A 26,141-nucleotide genomic window follows, 5' to 3' on the forward strand; every position below is an offset into this window, starting at 1 on the left:
AAATCATTAGCAACAAGCTATTATTAGGATAAGCAAAGAGGAAAGTAGACTACAAGCAAGCACAAAGCAAAATTTCTCTCAAAAATTTTCAAATTTTCTACACTACATGCAAACTACACTATATGCAAATTCAATCTTTCCCCAAGCTAAACATCACATTGTCCTCAATGTGCCAATTGTTCAAATCACTCAATCAAACCATAAAAATGGCTCAAAGCACAAAACAAGAAGGACTAGAGGTTATGTTTAATGAGTTGCAAGATCTAAACTAATATGCAAAGCAATTAAAAATTTACTCAACTTGCTAGCCCCTTCCCCCCCCCCCCCCCTCCCCCAAGCTAGCATGAATTCGGGGAATTTCTTCATCAATCAACTAAGAAAAGGGCCAAAAATTGAACCCCTTCCTCCCTTTCTTTTTCTTCTTGCCACTACCACTTGATTCTCCTTGTTGGCCACTTCCACTTGAGTCATCCCCTTGAAGAGGAGTCACATACTCACCAATATCTTGGTCACTACCAAGACCATCACCATAGCTACTAATCCCACCATAGCCACCATAACCTCCATAGCCACCATAGCCTCCATATCCTCCATAGCCTCCTGGCAATGCCTCAACCCCATAATCCGAACCACAAAAATCCGGGCCGGGTTCATATTGAGCAAATGTACCTGCATCATTGTTAGGAGGGGAAGGGGGAATAGGAGATGGAGGAGGAAATCCACCCGGGGGATAAGTATAAAATGAAGGGCGTGACCCCTCGGGTTGGATAACTCCTTGCCTAGCAAAATGATCATAAATAGACTGCAATGCAAGTCGTTGGTCATCACGAATTTGATTAACACCTAAGTTCATTTCCCGCATCATATTCATCATTTCTATGCTAGATGGTGACTCAATGCTAAAGGTGGAGTGACGTGCTTGGGAGGATTAACCTCCCACACGTCTCTCAACGGTGGTAGTTGACTCACCTCTAAGGGCTAAATGGTAGGTCGGTCTAACAAAGGGGTCACTTCCACGACGAGGCTTAGTGTGAACCAAAGCCTTTATTTCTTTCTTTTCCTCGGGTAGACGGATGGACTCTTGCCTACCTATCTTCCAAATCATGTTGGGATGAGCATCTTTAAACCATTTAAAAGAAAGAAAATATTCATAATCAAGACCAACTCCCTTAGACCTAGACTCAAGAAATGGTCTCAAATCGGTAGTCTCTTGGTTAAACCTACACAAATGGTGAGCAATTTTAGTGACCAAACCTCCTAGGACAATGCAACTATTCTTGACATTACATTGTTTGGTCAAGTGGACCGCAAAGTGGTAGGGGATATTGATTCCCCACTTCTCATCACCATTAACATTCAAGAAAGCACCCAAGATTTCTAACTCAATCTTCCTCACCGAGTGAGGTTCATTTCTCCCAAAAAAGGTCTATCCCATAAACCTTTGCCAAATCCTTATGTCGGGATAATGAAAATTGATGTGGTGGTATGATCCCAACCCGGAAAAGTCAAGTGAGAAATGGCATCCCAAGTTAAAACGGGGTTATAATCATCCGGTGATTCGGTGGGTAAGTCTTTGTGAGGCAAATCAAAGATAGCGGCAAAATCCGCTAAGTCCAACCTATGATCTTCATTAAACAAACGAAAAGTAACAAAAACAATAAAACCGGGTTTCCTAGACCTATGAAACTCGAAAGAGCTCAAGAACTCAAGGGTGAGTTCGAGGAAGGTCTTATAATTCATGGTATAACAAGTTTTCATGCCAAGATTTTTAAACAAAGCTTTAACATTTTTCTCTATTCCAATATTGTTTAGAGATGCTTGGTTAATGAATTTTGTTGGTTCCATACCTTTGCTTTTAAAAATAACCCAATTGTTGTATTGAGCTTGTGAATTGAAGATCACATTCGGATATTCCGGGTCATGCCATTGTGGGACTTCCTCCATTTGGACATCCGCCGCTGCATTTGAAGGCTCCGCCTCACCTCTCCTTCTCTTACAAGCACCTTGTGAAGGAGCTTTTCTTGGTGCCATTTTTCAATTTGATGTTAATGGATGATGGAATCTTGCAAAATTGATGAAGAACTTGAAGTTTCTTGTGATTTTAGGTAGAAAAAGTGAAGAAAATAATGGAGATAGAGATGAGGAGTGTACCGTCGGGTAGGGGTAGGAATGATAGAAGTTTTCTTTTTTTTTTTACTTACCCGTATGAAATAGCCAAACAAGAGCCACATAACCACGACCCCGATCGGGGCCACCAACCCCGATCGGGGTTGACTGCAAATCCCGCTTTTTGACTTCCTCGTTTATGGACGTGAATTATTTTCTCGTTTTTTCAAAACCACGTCTCCGAACGGGGTTTTTGCTTGGGGTTGCGTGTCAAATGCACTTCAAATTCTCCTTTCTTCATTTTCACCTAAAAATCACAAAAAGAAACATCATTAAGTCGAGTATTTTATTACTAATCTACGAAAAACAATAAATTGCAGAAAATTAAAAATGAAAATAAACAAAAGCAATTAAAAGCTTGGGTTGCCTCCCAAGAAGCGCTGGTTTAACGTCCCGCATGACGAAAAAACTTGATTCGGGTCAAGCTTTCTTTGGTAGAGGTTTAACTGTCATTTCCTCTATCACACCAACGATCACATTCTCATGGTAGAGCTTCAAACGATGACCGTTTGCCTTGAATTTTTCGCCCTTGGTGGTCATCACTTCAACGGAACCGAACTTGTTGACATTTATGACGGTATATGGACCGGTCCACCGTGATCGTAACTTTCCCGGAAATAGCTTGTATCAGGAATTGAATAGCAAGATCTTATCACCAATTTGAAATTCCTTGTTCAAGATCTTCTTATCATGCCATCTTTTGTTTTCTCCTTGTAGAGACGGGAGCTCTCATAAGCTTGCAAGCGGAATTCATCGAGTTCATTGGGTTGCAACAACCGCTTCTCTCCACTCAATTTTGGGTCCATGTTAAGCTCCTTAATTGCCCAAAAAACCTTTTGTTCCATCTCAACGGGAAGATGGCACGCCTTTCCATAGACCAACCTATATGGTGAGGTACCAATAGGTGTCTTAAACGCGGTACGGTAGGCCCATAAGGTGTTATCGAGCTTCATACTCCAATCCTTTCGTGATTTGGAAACAACTTTTTCAAGTATGGACTTGATCTCACGGTTAGAAACCTCCACTTGGCCACTCGTTTGTAGATGATAAGCCAAGCCTCTTCTATGATAGACTCCATATTTTTCCAACAAAGCATCAAGTTGTTTCTCACCGAAGTGAGTACCACGATCACTAATGATTGCTCTTGGAACACCGAAACTCGGGAATATGATATTCTTGAACAATTTAATCACGTTACGAGCATCATTGGTAGGAGTAGCAATTGCCTCTACCCATTTAGAGACATAATCAATGGCAACCAAAATATACCGATTCCCTTTTGAGGAAGGAAACGGTCCTTGATAATCTATGCCCCAAACATCGAACACCTCTACTTCCAAGATACCATTTAGGGGCATCTTGTGCCTTCTTGATATGGAGCCCGTCCTTTGGCAAGCATCACAAGCCATCACGAAATTTTTGGCATCTTAGAACATAGTTGGCCAATAGAAGCCGGATTACAACACCTTTGCAACGGTCTTGGATGGTCCATTATGACCACCATAAGGAGAAGAATGACATCCTTCTAGCACCCCTTTCACATCCCATTATGGGATACATCTCCGGAATAGCCCATCGGAGCAATGCTTGAACAAATGTGGATCATCCCATAGGAAGAACTTGGCATCATGTAAGAACTTCTTCCTTTGTTGATATGAAAGGTTGGGTGGCAACTCTCTTCCAACTAAGTATTTGTCTATGTCGGCATACCAAGGAGTATTGGCTTCCAACATCATTAGAACATCATCGGCGAAGGAATCATCAATAGGTAACTCAATACCTCCATCATTGAACTTCAAACGGGATAGGTGATCGGCAACAACATTTTCGGCCCCCTTCTTGTCTTTAATATCAAGATCAAATTCTTGCAAGAGCAAGATCCATCTTATCAACCTCGGCTTACCTTCTTGTTTGGCTAAGAGATGCTTCAATGCGGCATGATCGGTATGAACAATGACTTTGGAACAGATCAAGTAAGAGCGGAATTTATCTAAGGCATAGACAATGGCAAGTAGCTCTTTCTCCGTGGTGGCATAATTGATTTGATCCGCATCCAAGTTTTTGCTAGCGTAGTAGATAGCATGAAGAACCTTGTCCTTTGTTTGTCCTAGCACGGCACCTACCGCATAGTCACTTGCATCACACATGAACTCGAATGGCAAGTTCCAATCCGGTGATTGGATGATAGGTGCGGAAATCAAAGCCTTCTTGATCCTATTAAAAGACTCAAGACAATCGTTAGTAAACACAAAGGGAGCATCTTTTAAAAGAAGCTCCGTAAGGGGTTTGGCAATCTTAGAAAAATCTTTAATAAAACGGCGGTAGAAACCCGCATGGCCTAAGAAACTCCTTACACTCTTCACATTTACCGGTGGGGGTAGTTGCTCAATAACTTGGACCTTAGCACGGTCCACTTCAATTCCTCTTTCCAAAACAATATGACCAAGCACCACTCCTTCATTTACCATGAAGTGGCACTTTTCCCAATTCAACACCAAATCAACTTCTTCACAACGCTTCAAAACTTTGGACAAGTTAGTCAAACAAGCATCAAAAGAAGAACCATAGACACTAAAATCATCCATAAACACCTCCATGATAGACTCAATGTAGTCGGAAAAGATGCTTATCATGCAACATTGGAAAGTGGCGGGGCATTACAAAGACCAAAAGGCATTATACGGTAGGCAAATGTACCATAGGGACATGTAAACGTGATCTTCTCTTGGTCATCCAGGTGAATGGGTATTTGAAAGAACCCGGAATAACCATCTAAGTAGCAAAAATATTTGTGACATGCCAACCTTTCCAACATTTGGTCAATAAAAGGTAATGGGTAGTGGTCTTTCTTGGTGGCTAGATTTAGCCTCCTATAGTCAATGCATATTCTCCAACCCATCACGATTCTAGTTGGAATTAACTCATTTTTATCATTTTTATCATTTTTTACTACGGTGGTTCCTCCTTTCTTAGGAACCACTTGGACCGGACTCACCCATTTAGAATCGGAAATCGCATAGATAATTCCCGCATCTAACAATTTAAGCACTTCCTTTTTGACCACTTCTTGCATGTTAGGATTTAGTCGTCTTTGACCTTGGACACATGGTTTATGATCTTCCTCAAGATTGATTCGGTGCATGCAAAATTCGGGACTTATGCCTTTTAAATCGTCAAGTTTATAACCAATGGCTTTCTTATGAGACCTTAAGACATGAAGCAATTTAGCCAATTGACTCTCATCTAATTTAGCACTAACGATTACCGGATACATCCCCTCATCATCTAGAAAAGCATACCTCAAATTGGAAGGAAGGGGCTTAAGCTCGGGTTTTTGTACCTCAACATCTTGAGGTGTAGCAACCAAGCCTATAAAGTGTGAGCTCTCCTCCAATGATAGCTCCTCTCTATCCAATTCTTGCTCCAAAGCATCAATCTCCTCATTTCCAATCTCATCATCACCTGCAAATGATTCTAAAAGCAAGAGTGCCTCCAAGGGATCTTTAGATAAAGATCGAGGTGTAGAGTCTTCTATAACAATGTCAAAAACATCCAAAATGTCAATAGAATAACAAGACTCTTCTATCATAGGACTCTTCTTGGCACTATTCAAATTATATGTGACCTTATCGTCACCCACTTCCAATGTAATTTTACCGTTCTTGATATCAATCAACGCACCTGTGGTGTGTAAAAATGGTCTTCCCAAAATGATTGGGATTTGGGCATCTTCGGCCATGTCAAGAACAATAAAATCAACCGGAATGAAAAACTTACCAACCTTAACGGGAACATCCTCCAAAACTCCCAAAGGGCGTTTTATAGAACGGTCCGCCATTTGCAATGTGACACTAGTGCATTTTAAGACTCCCATATTAAGCTTAGCACAAATAGAGTAAGGTATTACACTCACACTAGCACCTAAATCGCATAAAGCTTTATCAATTTGGTAGGTGCCAATTGTGCATGGAATAGAAAAGCTACCGGAGTCTTTTAACTTAGGAGGGGACTTGTTTTGCAAAAGAGCACTCACCTCGGCGGTGAGAGCTATTGTTTCAACCTCATCAAAAGTCCTCTTCTTAGTTAAAATGTCTTTCATGAACTTAGTATAAGAAGGGATTTGAGTGATTAATTCGGTAAAAGGAACGGTTACGTGTAGATTCTTCACAACTTCCATGAATTTACCGAATTGAGAATTCTTTTGATGCTTTGCCAACCTATGAGGAAATGGCACTTTGACTTTTTCCGGAATCTTTGCTTCAACATCTTTCTTTGGAGGAGCATCCTCCACTTCCTTGACTTTCTCAACAACAAGTGGGTCATCCACTTTCTTGGGAATTTCCTCAATTTCCTTATCATTTGGAGAAATCTCCAACTCAACAAGTACTTCCTCATATTCCTTGGGCATGGATGGCCTATCATATTTTGTACCACTTCTTAAGGAGATAGCATTAAGGGTAGCATGTGGTTGCTCACCTTGAGGGGGTAGTTGACCCGATTTCCTTGAAGAGCTAGATGAGGCCAATTGAGCCATTTGTTGTTCCAACATTTTGATTGCGGCATTTTGAGCTTGCTCATTCTTTTGGATTTGAGCCAACAATTCCTTTTGCATACGGATTATCAAGCCCTCAAGCTTACCTCCCTCTTGGTTGTTTTGTTGGGCATTTTGTGGTGGAGGTTGATTTTGTTGGAAATTGTTTTGTGGGGGCCTTTGTTGATTTTGATAACCCAGTGGAGGGATATATTTTTGTTGTTAAGGGACATAGGCATTTTGTTGTGGTTGGGATTGTGGTTGAGGATTTAGCACATTGTTGCTTCTATAAGACATATTCGGGTGAAATCTTGAATTTGGGTTATATGTGTTTGAGAATGTACCCGGTGGATAAGCATTTTGTGCATTTTGTCTTAAAGCTAGAAAGGCATTTACCTCTTCAATGGGAGCTTGGAAATGAGCGGCATAATGACCCGCACCTCCGCAACCTTCACACACAACGATTTGGCTTGTTGAGGACATGGCATTGACTTCTTAAACGGAATCTCTAGCATCCCTTTCCGCCAATTGTTGTTGGAGCAAGGCAATTTGACCTAGCAAAACGGAGTTGTTGGAGGCTTCTTCTTTCCCTTTGGATGGGACAACTCGGGAATTAACATATTGGGCATCATGGAACGCCATAGATTCGATCGTGGCATGAACAAGGTCAGTGTCAATTTGATCAAACCGCCCATTGTTGGCGGAATCAAGAATCCGTCGGGACTCGGCACAACATCCATTGTAGAATGTTATTGCTAGAAACCAATCATCTAGCCCATGATGTGGGCATTGTCTTTGAAGCTATTTGTACCTCTCCCAAGCCTCATATAAGCTCTCAAGAGCTTGTTGACGGAATCCGGTAATTTGGCTCCTCAAAGTTTGAGTTTTCTCCGGTGGAAAAAACATTTGATAAAAAGTAAGAGCCAAAGTCTCCCAATTGGTAATTCCCATGGCGGTGCGGTCAAGGCTATTGATCCAAAGCTTGGCCTTGTCCTTCAAAGAGAAAGGGAAAAGTATTACCCTTATTTGGGCTTGGGTGACGCCCGTTTGACGGATCATGGAGCAATAGTCACAAAAATTTTGCACATGCAAATTGGGATCCTCCAAAGGACTTCCCCCAAATTGCTTCCTCTCCACAAGGCTAATGAAAGCCGGTTTGATCTCGAAGTCCGGCGCGGTGATTTGAGTAGTTGTGATTCCGGCCGGAAGCATGGCCGCGGTGGGCTTTGAGTGATCGGAAAGTTTCACCATGTTTTTGGTAGTAGATGGTGATGGTGGTGGAGATGATGAACTTGAAACCTCCTCCTCTTCAAGGGTTTCTAGATCGTCTAAGTAAGACTTTCTAGCACTTTCGGCTTGTACGAGAGAAGAGGCTTCTTTCACTTCCTTCCAAAACCGTCGTCTTCTCCTAAAGGTTCTCTCGGGATCGGAATCCGGTGAAAGCAATTCTCCCTTGCGTGAGGACCTGGGCATAAGACAAAAATTTCTATATAAGTGATAAGTAACGGTCTCAAGGAACAAGTGTTCCCCAAGACAAAGGAAAACAAGATAAAAATCGACAATTCAAAAAGCAATAAAACCGTTTCCCCGGCAACGACGCCAAAATTTGATAGGCTTATCGCGTACCTATGCAAACATAATTTCCCTAGACACAAATTAATGTAGTAATAGGGGTCGAACACAAGGAAACGGGAATTACGTCGTGAATTGCAATGGGTAGATTTTTATCAAGGCCGATTACGATTTGGGTTTGGTTTGTTTGGTTGATGATTAATAAAAATGCAATGTAAATAATATGATAAAAGATAGTCTAAAGGGTTCGGGTAACTCATGCAAAGGTAAACATATGAACATGATAAACTTGATACTAATAATTTTGTCAATTGCTTAGGCGTAAAGATGCCCACCTTACGGCATTAGTATCAACCATAGACCGGGTCCTAGAAAAACTCTCGTCCATGACTAGGTCGTCCTACCACACATGCTTAGTCTAATTCAATTCCGTGCCTCTCGACTTTAGAACGAATGAACAAATTTAATCTACGACTACGGCCGATAATCACAGATTAAGCGTAACAAAGCAAACATGTGATGGAAACAATTGAACAATATTATTATGAACTTATTTAATCATGTTATATATTTGATTTTGCATGGCTCCCCTAGCCTTTAGACTAGGAAATTTAGCTACTCATACTAAAATGTGAATTGCAAACTAAATTATAAGAAATATTAAGCATGGTTATATGATTTATATTAATTAGATGATATAACATGTGAAAGAACAATGCTAATGTAAAATGAGATACTTGATTATAATAACTATGTGATAACTAAAACAATAATGTAAATTGTAAACTTGGAATTAGAAATACCTTATAAAGGAGAACTTATATGGAAGAACAATTAACCAAAAGCTTGAATATCAAATGCTTGAACAATAGTTTGTAGTACAAAATGTTGAAAGATTAACTATGGAATGCTTAACAACTTATAAATGGAAATGAAAACTAATGAGAGAAAATATAATGCTGGAGGCTTATTGTAAGTAAACTTGGACGTAAAATTGGATGCCTAAAACCTTGGAATACCTCTCCTATTTATAGGAGAGGAAGAGCAAAACGTAAAAATTCGATGAGCATATGGCCCCGATCGGGGTTGGGCGGCCCCGATCGGGGTCGTGTGTTCCTTGGTTAATCGCCTTAATTCTTGATTAATTACGTGAGGAATCTCTATGCTCGTGTTTTAATGCTCCTTAATCACCCGGTAATGCTCTAAATTCCTAGCATCCTAAGCTCTCTTGGCATCCAATGCTTGCACCTTAATATGGACCTTCATTTTGGGCTTGACTTTTCATTTGGCTTCACTTGTAATTCCTTACTTCAATCCACTAATCTCCATGCAAAACCCAAGCATTCTTCACACACTTAGTCCAATATTTGGCCTTGTTTAGCTTAGTGAACTTGGTGTACAAAATCATAGGAAAAAGCCTCTAAATGCTTAGATTCCTACAAAACCGTAACAAACACAACAATACACCTAGAACACAAAATTAGCTCAAAAATATACTAATTAAAGTATGAAAAATAATAGAAACCGAGCTAAAATAAGGGGTAAAAGTATATATAAAATGAACATATATTTATCATATTTATAATTAATATTCCCTTTCTCTAATATATGTGAGGAGTATTTTATTGAAAGAGGAAAATTGATAAAACTTGGAGGGAATACTAATTAAATGTCATAATGTAAAACAGAAAATTACACCACAACCTACTATTTCAATATGTCGATGATCAACACTCAAAATAGCACATTTGTTATTTAAATAGTGTAAAAACTCTCAAAATGCTAAAAAAAATGTTCAATCTGTCGTTATCAAACAAAACCTAAGTTTCTGCAGTTTTTTTTTTTTTTTGTCATGTTCAACTTAATCTTTACAGGATGTAAAAATCATGAAGTCAGAAAGTAGCGGTTACTTTTATTCTATTAGTTAGATGGACTTTCAAGAGAGAGATAAAAGTTTTGCATTTTAGACCGTTTTATGTGTGAACCGAAGGGATTAAGTAGTGGGCTAAAGGTTGTTTCGAGTGGGAATGAGGTTGATTGCGAGGAGTTGGTTGACTAAAGTTTTTCCTTACTAGATCTTGAAAAAGGATAAGAATTATGAAATAATAAAATTAAGAAAAAAGGACAATAAAAATGAGATGGAGGTAGTAAGATTTATATATGCAAAATGAAATAAATAGCAAAGTTCGTGTATATATATAATATTCAAACTTATTCAGTTTACAAACATAGTACCCAAACACTTTATCTGAGTATTTGGAATGGAGGTAGGGGAGAGGATGAGAAAAAGACTAGGAAAGGAAAGGAGAGAGATAAGAGGGAAGATTGTTTCTTAAACTTTTCTTTGTTGAAGGATAAATAAATTGTCTTCGATAAGGGAGACGAGGATCCATATATATCATCTAGAGTAAAGATTGGTGTTTTATGGAGGTGAATGTGATTTATGACTTCTTAGATGTAAAACGTAGCAGAAAGGTAGTGATAGTGGTAGTGGATTGTAGGTTGTTTCAAGTAGTAAGAACTAATCACAGTGGCTGATGTTTTATTTTGCGGGTAAATTAGTGGGGTGGAGGGAGGGTGCATTTGTGCAAGGGTAATGAGTTTAACGAGGATAATGATAATGAATAAGGTTATTTATCAGCAAAATATCGCTTGCATTAAAACATATAGGTAACATGAATAATAACAAGAAACCTCAAGATCATACTGATAAACTTAATCTTGACCCCATTAATCCAAATTAAATTAAAATATTAATTCTAACAACATTGTCGAGAGCAAGGATTAGTTTTCATTGGATTGTGGATTTTTCTAGAAGTTGGGGTTTTGTTTTTCACTTGGTTGGATAAATTTGAGAGAAGTTTCGAAGACAAGGATCGATCTTTCAACGGATGAGATTTTTTTAGATCATGTATGTGAATAGGGAAGAAAAATAAGGGTCTGCGTGAAGGATTTTATCTCAAATGAGAAGATGGAGGGCAAGACTATTGTTATAGAGGGTGTCATAAGTAGCCCCAGCCATGTAGTATTGCGTTGGAATTTGGTTCACATTCAAAGGTACGTCTATAGTTTGACCGGGAGATATAACATTTAACTACCTGTAAATGTTTTTACGTAACTACCATTTGACCCAATAATGATTATTGTTTTACTTGAGCAATTGAAAAAAAAAAACAGGTATTAATGAACAAAATTTAAAAACTCTCAGTCCCAAGTATCATATATATAAACTTCATATTGGTTTTATTTTCTTAAAAAAACAATATTATCGAGAGCAAGGGTTAGTTTACATTGGATGGTGGATTTTTCTAGAAGTAGGCCGGGGTTTAGTTTTTGACTTGGTTGGATAAATTCGAGATAAGTTTCGGAGACAAGGATCGATCTTTAAGGGATGAGATTGTTTTAGATCATGTGTGTGAATAGGGAGGAAAAATAGGGGTTTGCGTGAAAGATTTTGTTTCAAATGAGAAGATGTGGCCAAGACTATTGCTATAGGGGGGCATAAGCAGCCCTAGCCATGTAGTATTGCGTCGGAATTTGGTTCACATTCAAACGTACTTCTATAGTTTAACCGGGAGATATAATATTTTAACTACCTCTAAATGTTTTTACATAATTACAATTTGATCCAACAATGATTAAATTATGGTTGTTATTCGAAAGAAGGAGATTTGTTGCATCATTTGAGTTGATTATCCAGAGTAGATATTATTGTTTTTCTTGACCAATTGAAAAACAAACAGGTATTAATGAACAAATTCTAAAAACTATCAGTCCAAGTATCATATATATAAATTTCATAAGTATTTTATTAATCAAACACTCTTTTATTCTTATGTCAATATTATGTTAACGAGAATTATTTGTTGGTCATGCGGCATACATAAAATCTTAGACATGAACGATGTACTATATGTTTATATTCCATTTTATTGTGAAATTTATCACACATTATTTTAATATCCGTGCAACGCACGGGCAAGAAAACTAGTTTATTATTATAAAACGGTCATATCCGTTTTAAGTGTAATACGGTTAAAATATTACCCCATATAGCTAAGTGGGACAAGAGTTTATCATTCATTAGGGGATCTTCTTTTTATCTCATTCATCTATTTGACCCGTTTTATTATCACTCTTACATTGCTAATGTCGCCCGAGTAAATGACAAAATTACCCCTTTTGAAATTCATTTCATTTAATTCCTTCGTCTTCATCATTCTACCTGTAAATCTTAATTCATACATATTTATTTAACAACAATTTAAGATGAACGATTTATCTCAATCTATTTTACTTATATTAATTGACATAATATTATTAAAAATTTATTGAAATTCTGATGCACTAGCCTAAAATAATTTAGACTAAACTTTCAGAATTACGTTTGAGAGAATTGGCCCGAAAAGAGCAACAATTACTCGATTAATACACAAAAGACTCCATGCATGATAAATAAAGTGTGATCAATTATGTTTAGTGGCATTTTTTGGAAATTAAACAATCCAATTGCAGTGATTTATGCGGTGACTCACTGACTTTTCCATTCACGCATGACATAACAAAGTTTCTTCGTGCACCACACACGACACAACCCTGGAGTTTTCATGCGCCATAGATGACACGGCCCTGGTGGGTTCGACCGCCTCACACGATATATCGGTTGTAATGTCATACAATCAAGACGCAGCGGTGCTGCAGCGATGGTGTTGGGCGACTCACTTAGTCACACGTAGTACATCCCCTACCCCCGAGCTTCGTTCAATCAGTCCATGGTGGTTCGTCCACCTTACAAGCGAATCAGATTACGTTCATAATTATCCAATCAATAGCCATGGTTATACTTTGTACATTCTACGGGGTTGGAATTCAAATTACGTGTAGGCCCATAAGTTCACTTAGATTTTATTGATTGAAAATTAATAGGGAGGAGAAGCATTTTGTCAAGTGAACGAATTGGAAAATCAAGAGTCCAATTATGTGTGTATTCTTCTATCTTATGATTGTAGTTATTTATTTATGTAAATAAGTTTTGTTTTTTAACATTTTGAAGATATGCATTGTTAATAAAAAAAGAAAAGATATAGTTGATGAGGATTATAATTGGAAAATTTATGTCAAAACTCAAACATTATTAGTAAAACTCGGGCGATAAAAAATAGCACCCTCTTATAATCCATTTAAATGAGAATGTAGTTATTACTCCATGTTTGACATGTGTCCAACCCTTGGGCACGAATAAAATATGATATAAGTTAAACGTTTATTAGACGAGAGGAAAATAGCTAATGCAAACTACGTACAATAAATAAGCTTAGAATAGCTTAGAATTAACATTAAGAAGTCATGTTAATAATTTGTGTTCCATTAATTATGCGAAGTATCACATAAAGTGTAATAGTTGATTTCATTTTACAATATTATTTTGTATAAAGCTAATTTTTCCTGTAACAGCGACATAGATAAATGCAACTTTACTTAATATACGACAATCTCAAACTAATATAGAAATTTTACATGAGGGAGTACTATTACCTGACTAGGATTATTAAATATATGATAAAATCGCAATTATTTGATCAAAACATTAATCTCATATATGGGTAGAATACCACACAAACAAAGTAACATATAGTTTCGATTGTGATAACATTTATTAGTTACAACTTTATACACAACAGAGCACTATAAATAGGCTCGTGCATCGCACGGGCATTAAATCTAGTCTAGTCTAATCTAGTCTAGTATATTAATAAAGGAAACTTTTTTCGAGCGTTTACAGAGTTTCCAACTTTTGCGAACTACTAATCATTAATTAAAATCTATTTATAAATAAATGTATTTAATCAATTTAGTTTGTGTAACCGTGTTTTAATCATCCAGCTAAACTTCTTATGTGTTTCACTTGAACTGCAAAAAGACTAAAATAAAATTATTATATCATTAATTAATTAATTAATTAATCAATACATATATATAAAGTCGAAACTTTTTCAGCGATATTAGAGAGTCCAACTTTTTTAGAAATCCTAACAAGAGTAGATTTCGAAAAAAGCTAAATAAATAAAATTATCCTAATAAAAGTAGATTTCTTAGTATTTAAAACAAATTTTAATAAATTATCCTAATATAAGTAGATCAAATATATTTTGATAAAATTATCCGAATATAAGTAGATTAAAATTATCAAATAGATAATAGAAATTCATAATAGTTCAAGTTATCACATTTACTTTCCCCACTTATGGTCTCATACATTTTTAGTTTGTATTCTCGCATTAAAATTCAAGAAGTTGGCGAATAAAAGATGAATTTATTTATTAAAGTGTTATGCTAAGATGATGTAATGTAATCTTATGTAATTACACGAAGTATAAATTACGATTTCATCAAAATATAATCACTAAATAATCATTGGAGTGTGTGTATAGAAATCATAAACATAAATGCCTTCATATACATTCAAGTTATCAATACATAAAACATTTCACTAATCTATATATGTTACTATTTTTGTTTAACTAATTTACTTTCTATAAGAATGTGGAGATCATTAGATGGGGGAATGAAATCGAGAAAAACTGAAGTAGAATTTGGGGGTTTAAACAACTCAAAGCTTTTGTGTAACAATGAAACAACTCAAGTGTTATTCATATGATGAATTGATGATTGGTTCTAGACTCACGCATTAGTAGTATTACTTAGTTTTATCTACTACAAAATTTCATATATACCATCAGCATATATCCAAGTAATCTAACCATTACGAAATAGTAGGTACTACATACTCAAAATACACTATGTAACTAATTATATGGTATATTAATGTCAATACACCTTATTCATATACTATATCTCAGATTTCATTATAAAAATTAACTGAAACCTAAAAAATGAGCTTAAAAGATAACTGAAAATTCGGAACCGATCAGTTAACCGATTAAATAAAACTCCTTTATAAACTAACCGAAAGATAGCTTTTTTTGATAATATGACATAAAAGGACATAGAAAGTACTCCATATTTAATATTATAAATTGAAGTATTAAAAAAAAAAACAGGTAGCTTATTTCTCACATCTTCGCTTATTATGGTAAATAATTTATCCACAAAATACTTACAACAAAAAAAAAAGAAAAATGAAATTTTGTTCAGATAAATTTAAGCTTATTTTTTTCGAAACATAGCCTAAAATGATATTTTTAATTTCATGATCTCTTGACCTTCATAATACCAAATTAATTTCTTTTTGATATTTTTTTGGCCCTTGTTTACTTACTTTTGAACCTATTGTTAGGAGTTAATCTCATGTTCCATTTTTAATTTTATAAACTTGATTAATAAAATAAATAGCTATTGGCTCAGAATAAATATTAGCAATGAGACATTGTTCCACAAAGTACGTATATATCATAATCATGAGAAATAGAATAAATAAGCAATTGGTTCAAAATAAATAGCGTTCCATATAAGAAAATTGTTAACTCTACAATAAGAAAAAAACAACTTTGATAAAAAGGAAAATCTATCATAATTGTCCAATTATATCTCTTTTGTCTTGGATGCAGCGAATATAAATAAAGTTTCAGACTCAAACTGAATTTTAAATCATGTCAACAATGGGTGTTAGCTTGATATGGGTAAATGAAATATCAGAAATATTTGAAAACTATAGAATAAGCGAGAATATAACATTTATATAGAACGAACTATTTTAAGATCTACACAAGTTGTTCTATGGTTTTGAAAATTTCTACTTGTGACAACTAAGGGCATGCAATTTTTCTAATTAATATGGGTATGAGAAAGCCTACATTCATCCTTACCCTTCGCTCGTATAACATCCTTGCTTTTAGGAGTCGTTTTTTTCCCATTATTCGAGACTTGGTAGAGTATTTTGTCCCGTTAGACTTTGGAGCAAAATTCATTATCTTTTAGTAATTTCACACTAAATGTACGTCATCCTCTTCGAAATAATCTTATGGATTGCTTTTGCAGAGTCATCAATACATTAGTTTGACCATGATTTTTGACATATTAATAATGAAAGTTATCAACGACGTTTTGCAATTGATGGAAAGATGTTTATTAAGAAGGGAAGGGAGTATACATGATGAATTTTTTAACATAACTCATAATGGTATGTTCTACCAAGTGTGGTATGTCGGTTATGTTGTTGAGGAATATAAACTCCGTAAGAGGACTTTCTAAAGATACATTGTCTTATTATCAATCGCTTTGGGAAATTCGAAATAGAAAGGAAGATAATTACGGGTGCCAAAGTTGGCAAAAGGTAATAAACCGAGCATAGGAATGACTTCCTCGGATATAAAGATTCCTTTCATTCTTAAGCGAAGACAATATACATTGAGGCTATGCTACGCTAGACAATAAACAAGAGTCAGGGACAATCACTTAATCATGTTGGAATTTATGTGCTGAAACGAGTTTTTAGTAATTACCACCTTTACGTAGAAGCGTCAAGAACAACGTCATCCAAGGGATTAAGGTTCTTATCGTGATAGAGACCAAATGTATCAAGGCCAAACGAAGGACATTCTTTACAAAGAAGTTTTCACAAATTTATCAAATTATGTGTCGTATTATATATTTTGCATGAAGCTTTTAAGGACAAGTAGTCTTCATTGTAAATAGTCAAAGACTATTTCTGTTAAAAACCGATGACGCGCGAGATTATAAGAATAATAACTCTACAATCCAATTATATCTGTGGATGGTATACAACTGATATAGTCAATACCAAATGCCAACATTTTTGTTGCGTTTTTGTGAGGGAAACTGATGATTAATCACTCCTCATCTAAATGAACTCCTTGTTTGCTCTCATTTTCAACATGGTTTGACTTTTTGTTAAATTTAATAGTTTTCTATTACCAGATCATGGTAAGGTAAACTAACGTTTAAGCGTTGCCATAAAATACTAACTTGGTAACTCAACGGTTTTAAATGATGTCATAAAACTAATAAATAATGTTGCCCCTTGCATTTTATGCAATAGAATCACATATATTTTTTATTGTTGTTTAGAGACTAATAATTCTATTGGAATTCAGTTTGGATTTGAGGTTGTGAGAAGTTTATAAGGAGCAAATACTCTTAATTGTAAATATATATAATCAAGGTAAAATTATGTTTTAGAGATTTAACATTTTCTTTGAACACACTATATATAATTATGATAATTGTTGTTTTATGTAATATCATTCAGTTTTACATAGTTGTTGTAGGTTAAAATAATTTACAATACTCATAAAGGTCTGTCTCCGTTATTAAGGATTCATTTTGGTGAGTTCCACCATGTTGACAGAGAGAGCATTTTTTATTGAATTAAAAACCAGTTGTGCTTGCGACAGTGAAAAAGCAAAGTACATATTATAACTAAATCACTTGATGTTATAAATACTATTGAATGCAAAAATTTTACGGTAAAAGCATTAATAATTCATCAATCAACTATACCAACCATGAATATTTTTCATCAATGATTCAACATAGTTAAACTTTTTTGTTAACTTAAGAATATATTTTTACAGCTAATCCTAATAGGAGCCCCGTGCATCGCACGGGCTTTCCAACTAGTAATTATTATTATAGATAGAATTGTAATTAAAGACTTTTGTTCCCAGATCCTAAACCAATTCAATTGGTACCCAGACACCTATTCCTAAGTGTAAATAGTATATATACTCGCATGGTATTTCTATACACCCTCCCCTTGCCCATATCATTGATATTCACGTTTTTGTTTTAATCTTCCTTATTATAGTCAATTCTACTGTTTATTTCATGTGTGAATCATACTAATTATTAATTATTAGTTTCTCTTTATTATGGACAGCTTGCTATGTGGATTGCAGCGAGTGATGGATATATAAATAGAGAAGGTATTGTAGGCACGGAAAATTTATGAATGTGCCGAATAAATAAAATAAATCAATTGAATCTGAGTTAATATTAAATTTTAGCTCAATTTAATTAATTTGCCCCGATTAAATGAAATACGGATCGACTCGGATTACAAAATGGGTTATCCGGATCATTAGACCCGAAAAAGATCAAATTTGGACCAAATTCACTAATAAACCCATAAATGGGCCTGTGAATGCCAAAGTTCACCAAGGGGAATTAAAACTCTATAAATAGAGCTATTCCCATTCATTTCAAAGTTAGAGAAATCATAATCGTAAAATTCAGAGAGAAGAAGACACAAAAGCTCTATAAATTCCCTCTGCAAGACACCTCTGCAAGCAGTCAACAAGCACACCAAAACTGTGCCGCCTGCCCAAGAAATTCAAGTTCAAGCTACAACATTCAAGAGAGAACAAGTCGCAGTGACCCTCTCAAGAATACAAATCGACACCTCCTACAGAGTGCATACAACCTCTACAGGTGTCATTCAAATACAACGTTCGCACCTCTACTACAGACAGCGTTTACGTGATCTACTACGGCATTTAGAATCAGAGGATACATTACAGATTGTACACATAAACTTTATGAAATTAATAAAAATTCATTTGTTTCCTATTTTGTACTACATTTATTTTGCGATACAAAATTTGATGTTACAAATTTTGGTGAACCCGACGTGAAAATCTCTACCTCTCATCTCTACTACTGTTTTATTCAAGTCTACCAAAACAAGAAGATGTCTACCAAGCAAAGCACCTCCTCCAGTCCATCCAAGAAGACCTACGCAGATATCCTGCAGAGTACCCTCATTGCTGCTACCTCCCCTGCTACACAGTCAGTTGGCATCTCCACAAGAGGAATGGCGAAGAAGGTCTGCATCAATCTTCCGCCGCCTACGCTCCGCACACGTCCCAACTAGGCCGCGCAAGTTTTCTCGTCGCCTCCATAGCTGCTCTCGCTGCTCGCAGCGCTCGCGCCTCTTCTCCTTCACGCGAGGAGACTAGAAGTGTTAAGGTTGACAAGAAGGCGTCTCCTTGTAAACCCAAAGCATCGCCAAAGAAGAAAGAAACCTCAACTCCTAACGTTGCTTCAGTCATGGTGATAAGTGGCGATACTCTTGAGGATCGAATGCAGAAAATGAATGATCTCCTTGAAAAGATGATGAAGGAGAATGAAGAAAAGAACAAGAAAATTGATGAGCTCCAAAAAGAGGTGGTGGCACTCCGTGACAGGAAGGCCGAGAGCGAGCATCGTGAGACCGATAGGGATGTTGATAGCGATAGAGAAGATGGCGAGGATAGGGAAAAGCCAAAGAATGAGATCAGCAACTTCACTAAAGAGAAGGTGCAGGAGTTAATAGCCAAGACGATCAAGTGTCAGTTGGATGATAGCTCGACAGGTAGTGGACGCTACATCAAGCCTTACACTAAGAGGAATGATAGTCTGCGCATGCCATCTGGCTATCAGCCTCCAAAATTTCAACAGTTCGACGAGAAGGGGAACCGAAAACAACACATCGCCCACTTCGTCGAGACATGCAACAATGCTGGAACAGAAGGTGATCGTTTGGTGAAGCAGTTCGTTCGTTCGCTCAAAGGGATCGCGTTCGACTGGTACACAGATCTGGACTCTGAGTCAATTGATAGCTGGGGTCACATGGAAGATGAATTCCTCAACAGATTCTACAACACCAGACGTGTCGTCAGCATGAGCGAATTGACAAAGACAACTCAATGGCAAGATGAGCCTGTCGTCGATTACATCAACAGGTGGCATGCGCTGAGTCTAGAATGCAAGGATCGCTTAAGTGAAGCGTCAGCAGTTGAAATGTGCGTCAACGGGATGAAATGGGACATTCTTTACATCCTGAAAGGGATCATGCCAAAGAGCTTCCAAGACCTGGCTACCCGCGCCCATGACATGGAGATCACAATCAAATAACATGGTAGTGCTCGACCAAGTTCTTCTAAGGTTCCAAGTGAAAAGAAGGAGTTCAAGAAAACTGATAAGAACTCCAAATCGTCGACAAAGGAAACAATGGTCGTCAAAACCATCAGTGGACCTGTGAAAATATCGTCAAAGCCTAAGTATGAAAAGAAGAAAGAGTCATTCTCTTACAACTACCAACGAGACAAGCCTACATTAAAAGAGTTGCAGGCTAAGAAATACCCATTCCCAGATTCTGACTTGTCTGGAATGCTCGATGACCTCTTAGAAAAGAAGGTTATACAATTGCCAGAGTCGAAGCACCCTGAGCAAGCAAACAAGGCAAACGATCCCAATTCTTATGCGTTATCACAGTGGTGAGTCACCCTATTGAAAAGTGTATCACACTCAAGGAGAAGATCATGCAGCTCTCCAAGGAAGGGAAGATCATTCTTGACTTGGATGACACAAGAACCCGATCAAACTACGTAGTCTTGGAGCAACCCGACGAGCCAATTATACGATAAGGACAAAGGTGTGTGTATATGTTGCGGTTCGGGAGTTTTGAGCCTGTGGCATTACGGATCAAAGGGTCATTGTCGTCACTACCTCCAACGCGTCATTGGAAGAAAGACTACCTCCTCGGGATAAGAATGAGGAAAAGAAGCATGAAGATGACGATGAAGGTTGGACTTGATTCTGTAAGAAGTCAAAGAAACAAACAAGACAGACAGTGCAACCTGTTCATCGTCGAAGAAAACAATAAAAAAGGACGAAATCTCGCAAGACGAAGGGAAAGAGAAAGTCCAAAACAGTGGTCAAACCACATGTCTTGCCTGTCGATATACTTGAGCAAGAACCACCGAGTCCCGTCACCTTAAAAGAATTTTTCCCACAAGACTTCTTAAACATGGTTACCGTGTGCATCGTCTCAGCTACGGAAGATGGTGATGATAAAAAGAAGATATAGGAAGGAGGCCCAGATGATGCGGTATTGCCACAACAGTTGCGTTCTGAAAAGGAGAACGAAATAGTGGCTGCTCTTGACGCCCTTCCTACAAACATGGGATGGAAGCAAATATTTCATCTACCTAAAGAGAAGCGTCAGCTGATAATTCAAGGACTTGAGAAGCCCGAGTTGTATCTTTGGCAAGATGAAAGAAAAATTGAGCCTCTTGAGCAATCAACTGGATGTGTCTCCTGCAACGCAGCCTTGAGTTTTTCAGATGAGGATTTACTTCTTGGATCCAAACCTCACAACAGGCCACTTTATGTGTCCGGGTACATTCGGGGGCAAAAGGTCAAGCGCATCTTAATATATGGAGGATCAGGAGTCAATCTCATGCTAAAAGCAACCATGAACGAATTTATCACGATGGACGAACTCTCCAGTAGTCGAACAATGATTCATGGTTTCAACTTGAATGGGGAGCGCGCAGTTGGCATGATCCGCGTGAACCTTACCATGGGTGATCTTTCTTCCGACACATTGTTCCATGTCATGGATGGCAAGACATCGTTCAAACTATTGCTGGGACGACCTTGGAAGCATGAAAACGGAGTTGTCGCCTCAACCCTCCATCAATGCTTGAAATATTATCGTGGTGGTGAAAGGAAGATAGACGGGGACGCCAAACCCTTCTCTAAGGTCGACTCTTTCTTCGCTGATGCAAAATTCTTTGAAGAGAATGGTACTTCCAGTGAGTTCATGCCAACCACCATCTCTTCAACAGGAAAAGGGGGTAAGCGGGAAAAGAACATCATCAAAGAAGATAGTGCTGCAAGTCCTGCTAAAGAAAATGATGTTAAGAAAGATGTAGACAAGGCCAACAAAACAGCTACTCATGTTGCGTCACCCAAGAAGCAAGAGACGCCGCAGAAAACTACACCACCAGTACTACGCTACATCCCAAAGTCTCGCCGCAAAGATGGGATAGTCCTTTTGCAGAGTGCCTAATACCAAAGATAGAGCCTAAGGATAAAAAGTCAAGTCTGGTGTTCAAGCAGGAATGGGTGGCCAAAGTCGTTACACCTCTACCAAGTTCATCTCAAACGAAGATTGTGAGACCTCCTCCGAATGGTTTCGTCTGTTCATCCAGTCAATCATCAAGTGAGGAAAACAAGGGGATATTTGATTCCAATGCTTACAAGCTACTTGCAAAGGCTGGATATGACTTTACAAATCCGACTCCTCTCGGCAAAGTTATAGAAGTTGAGCCGTACGGTCTTAACAAAGGGCAACATGAAGTGTTCAAGCAAGACGGGAGCTTCATGGTTACCAGGGTCGGGCTCGGATATGAGTCTCATGCGCCTGTAAAGATTGGTCCTCATAGAAAAGGGGCTACTGCGTCTTCTCAGCACATCACAGTAGAAGAGGTCGAAGAAAATGAAGGAGAGGAAAAGATGCATCCATCTTCAGTCTTCGATCGACTAAGTCCACCTGCAGAGAAGTGTCATCCTTCTATATTTACAAGGCTAGGGAGACCAAGTGCTTCAACCAAACACATTTCTGTCTTTACCAGGCTTGGCAATCAAGGAGAAACTAAAGTCAAAGTATCAACACTTTCGTTGCGCACAAACAAGAAGGGTGAAATACATGAACGCTTGGCGGTCCATCAAAAACAGTCTTCAGTCGACTAGGGGCTCCCAAGAAGAATAGCGGTGAGGGTCGTCCTCTCTCAACTTCTACAACACAAAATGAAGAAGAAGTAAGAGTAAGCGATTACTTGAGAAGCGCAATACCATCTCGCATGAAGCGTATGCAAGTAGTGGATATCATCCAGCATGAGCCACTCAAAGCAAGGAGGCGCGTACTAGTTCTCACAGGCAAGTCAAAAAATGTTGAGCCTATTCCTTCATCTTCACGTCCTTCTGGTGTAAAGAAGCCAGGTGATTTAGAAGTTACAACGTCGTCATATCACATCACAGTAGAAGAGATACCTGACGAGAATGAAGAAGTTGATGCCGATGAGGCCCCTGAAACACTTGAAGACGGGGGGCAATTGACTGTGGATGAACTCAAGGAACTCAATTTGGGAACTATTGAAGATCCTCGCCCCATTTATGCCAGTGCTCTGCTGACTAAGGAAGAAGAAGAGGAGTACTACAAGTTGTTGGTCGAGTACAAGGATGTCTTCGCTTGGAGCTATAAGGAGATGCCTGGACTCAGCCCAAAAATTGCAGTTCATCGTCTAGCAATCAAGAAAGGCACCAATCCCAAAAAGCAACTTCAACGTCGTTTCAGGCCGGAGCTTGTACCTGAAATTGAAAAGGAAGTCAATAAACTCATTGAAGCAGGTTTCATTCGAGAAGTCAAATATTCTACCTAGATAGCAATCATTGTCCCAGTCAGAAATAAGAATGGACAACTGTGCATATGTGTCGATTTCAGAGACCTTAATAATGCATGCCCGAAGGATGACTTCCCTTTGCCAGTTACAAAGTTGATGATTGACGCAACCACTGGTCATGAAGCCGTCTCATTCATGGATTGTACTGCTGGTTACAATCAAATACATATGGCACCTGAAGATCAAGAAGCAACAGGTTTTCGAACCCCAAAAGGGATCTTCTGCTACACAATCATGCCGTTTGGATTGAAGAATGCTGGCGCTACGTACCAACGCGCAATGCAAAAGATCTTTGATGACATGCTGCATAAAACAATAGATTGTTATATTGATGACGTGGTTGTCAAATCAAATAAAAGAGAAGACCATATCAAAGACCTTCGAACCGTCTTTGAAAGACTTAGAAAATGTCAAATCAAGATGAATCCACTCGAGTGCGCATTTGGAGTCACATCTGGGAAGTTCTTAGGTTTTGTGGTCAGGCATAGAGGCATTAAAATTGACCAAACAAAAATCAAAGCTATCAACGAAATGTCGGAACCAAAGACATTGAAAGAGTTGCGCGGATTGCAAGGACATTTGGCATACATCCGAAGGTTCATCTCTAACTTAGTCGGGCGTTTCCAGCCGTTTAGCCATCTCATGAAAAAGGATGCTCCATTTCAATGGGATGAAAAATGCAAAAATGCTTTTGATAGCATCAAGAAGTACTTGGCCAGCGCGCCAGTGCTGGGGGCACCAATTCCAGGAAGGCCACTTGTCCTCTACATTGCACCACAAGAACGCTCACTGGGGGTAATGTGTGCTCAAGAAATTGAAGACCGCAAGGAGAGAGAACTCTACTACCTGAGTCGTACCTTGGTTAGAGCTGAGTTGAATTACGCGCCTATAGAGAAGATATGTCTTGCTTTGGTGTTTGCCATCCAGAAGTTGAGGCACTACATGCAGGCGCATACCATACATGTGGTCTCAAAAGCTGATCCAATCAAGTACATACTCTCAAGACCAGTCTTGTCTGAAGAATTGCGAAATGGGCAATGTTGCTTAAGCAGTATGACTTGGTGTTCGTGCCTCAAAAGGCTGTGAAAGGTCAAGCTATCGCCGACTTCTTTGTTGATCATCCAGTGCCAGCAGAGTGGAAAATTTCAGATGACCTCCCAGGAGAAGAAATTTTCTACGTGGACATTCTGCCTTCATGGCAGATGTACTTTGATGGTGCTGCAAGGCAAGATGGAGCTGGAGCTGGAGTTGTGTTTGTAACTCTACAAAATCATCTCATGCCATATGCCTTTACACTTACTCAGTTGTGCACAAATAATATGGCAGAATACCAAGCTCTTATACTCGGCCTTCAAATGGCGATTGAAATAGGCGTCAGGGATATGGACATCTATGGAGACTCAAAGTTAGTGGTCAACCAAGTCCTTGGTGAATATGAAGTGAAAAAGGAAGACTTGATTCCCTACCATCAACGGGCATTACAACTGCTGAATCAACTTGACGACATCTATGTTGGTCATGTACCAAGGAGTGCCAATAAGTTGGCTGACGCGCTTGCTAATCTTGCAGCCACTTTGGCACTGGGGGCAGAAGAGTCTATGCAAGTCCCGATCTGAATCAAGGCAAGATCTTTGCTTGAAGGAGAAGAAAATGTAGACACAACCAACATGATATGCTTCTACACAGCTGATGAAGATGATTGGCGTCAACCTATCATTGATTTCTTGGACCACCAAAAATTACCTGATGATCCCATACACAAGGTGGAGATACGTCGACGTGCTCCAAAGTTTATTCACTATAAAAGGACGCTCTACAAACGTTCTTTCTCAAGCCAATGGTTGAGGTGTCTAAGCAAGGACGAAGCTGTTGAAGCAATGCATAAAGCTCACTCTGGAATTTGTAGCGCTCATCAATCTGGGCCTAAACTTCATGATCGCGTAAAGAGAATGGGGTATTACTGGCCAACCATGGTACAAGATTGTATGGACTTTGCGAAAAAATGTGAACCCTATCAGTTCTACGCAAACTTCATACACCAACCGCCGGAGCCGTTGCATCCTACTATTTCTTCATGGCCCTTTGAAGCTTGGGGACTTGATGTTGTGGGACCTCTTACTCCAAAGGCCTCAAATGGACACGAGTATATCCTCGCTGCCACTGACTACTTCTCAAAATGGGCAAAAGTCATCACACTACGGGAAGTGAAGAAAGAAAATGTTGTGGACTTCATTAGAACCCAAATCATCTACAGATACGGTGTACCTCAACGTATCACAACTGACAATTGGAAACAATTTTTCAACCATCTGATGACAAGTCTGGGAGAAAAATTCAAGTTCAAACAATACAAGTCATCCATGTACAATGCCTCTACAAATAGTTTGGCTGAAGCCTTCAATAAAACTCTTTGTAACTTGTTGAGAAAATTAGTAGCAAAGTCAAAGCGAGATTGGCATGACAGAATTGGTGAGGCGTTATGGGCATACCGTACCACATACAAAACACCTACTCAGGCAACCCCGTACGCGTTGGTGTATGGAGTGGAGGCCGTGTTGCCTTTGGAGTTGCAGATCCCTTCCTTACGCATTGCTATTCAGGAAGGACTCACAGATGATGAGAATGACAAGTTGCGATTAGCGGAGTTAGAGTCTCTCGACGAA

At 38.2% G+C, this 26,141-nt stretch overlaps 1 protein-coding gene and 1 non-coding gene across 2 annotated transcripts; both read left to right on the top strand.

The window, feature by feature from the left end:
* Positions 1–7,469: 7,469 nt before the first annotated feature.
* Positions 7,470–7,576, top strand: LOC141635241 (small nucleolar RNA R71). The gene has a single exon (XR_012539940.1). It is a non-coding gene; the product is annotated as a small nucleolar RNA R71 (small nucleolar RNA).
* A 16,939-nt stretch (positions 7,577–24,515) lies between these two features.
* LOC141631342 (uncharacterized) lies at positions 24,516–25,094 on the top strand. The gene has a single exon (XM_074444026.1). The coding sequence runs from the start codon at positions 24,516–24,518 to the stop codon at positions 25,092–25,094; it is 579 nt and encodes a 192-aa protein (XP_074300127.1).
* Positions 25,095–26,141: the final 1,047 nt, after the last annotated feature.

The sequence above is a fragment of the Silene latifolia genome, chromosome Y (genome assembly GCF_048544455.1).
Source record: "Silene latifolia isolate original U9 population chromosome Y, ASM4854445v1, whole genome shotgun sequence".
In the NCBI taxonomy this organism is placed as follows: domain Eukaryota; kingdom Viridiplantae; phylum Streptophyta; class Magnoliopsida; order Caryophyllales; family Caryophyllaceae; genus Silene; species Silene latifolia.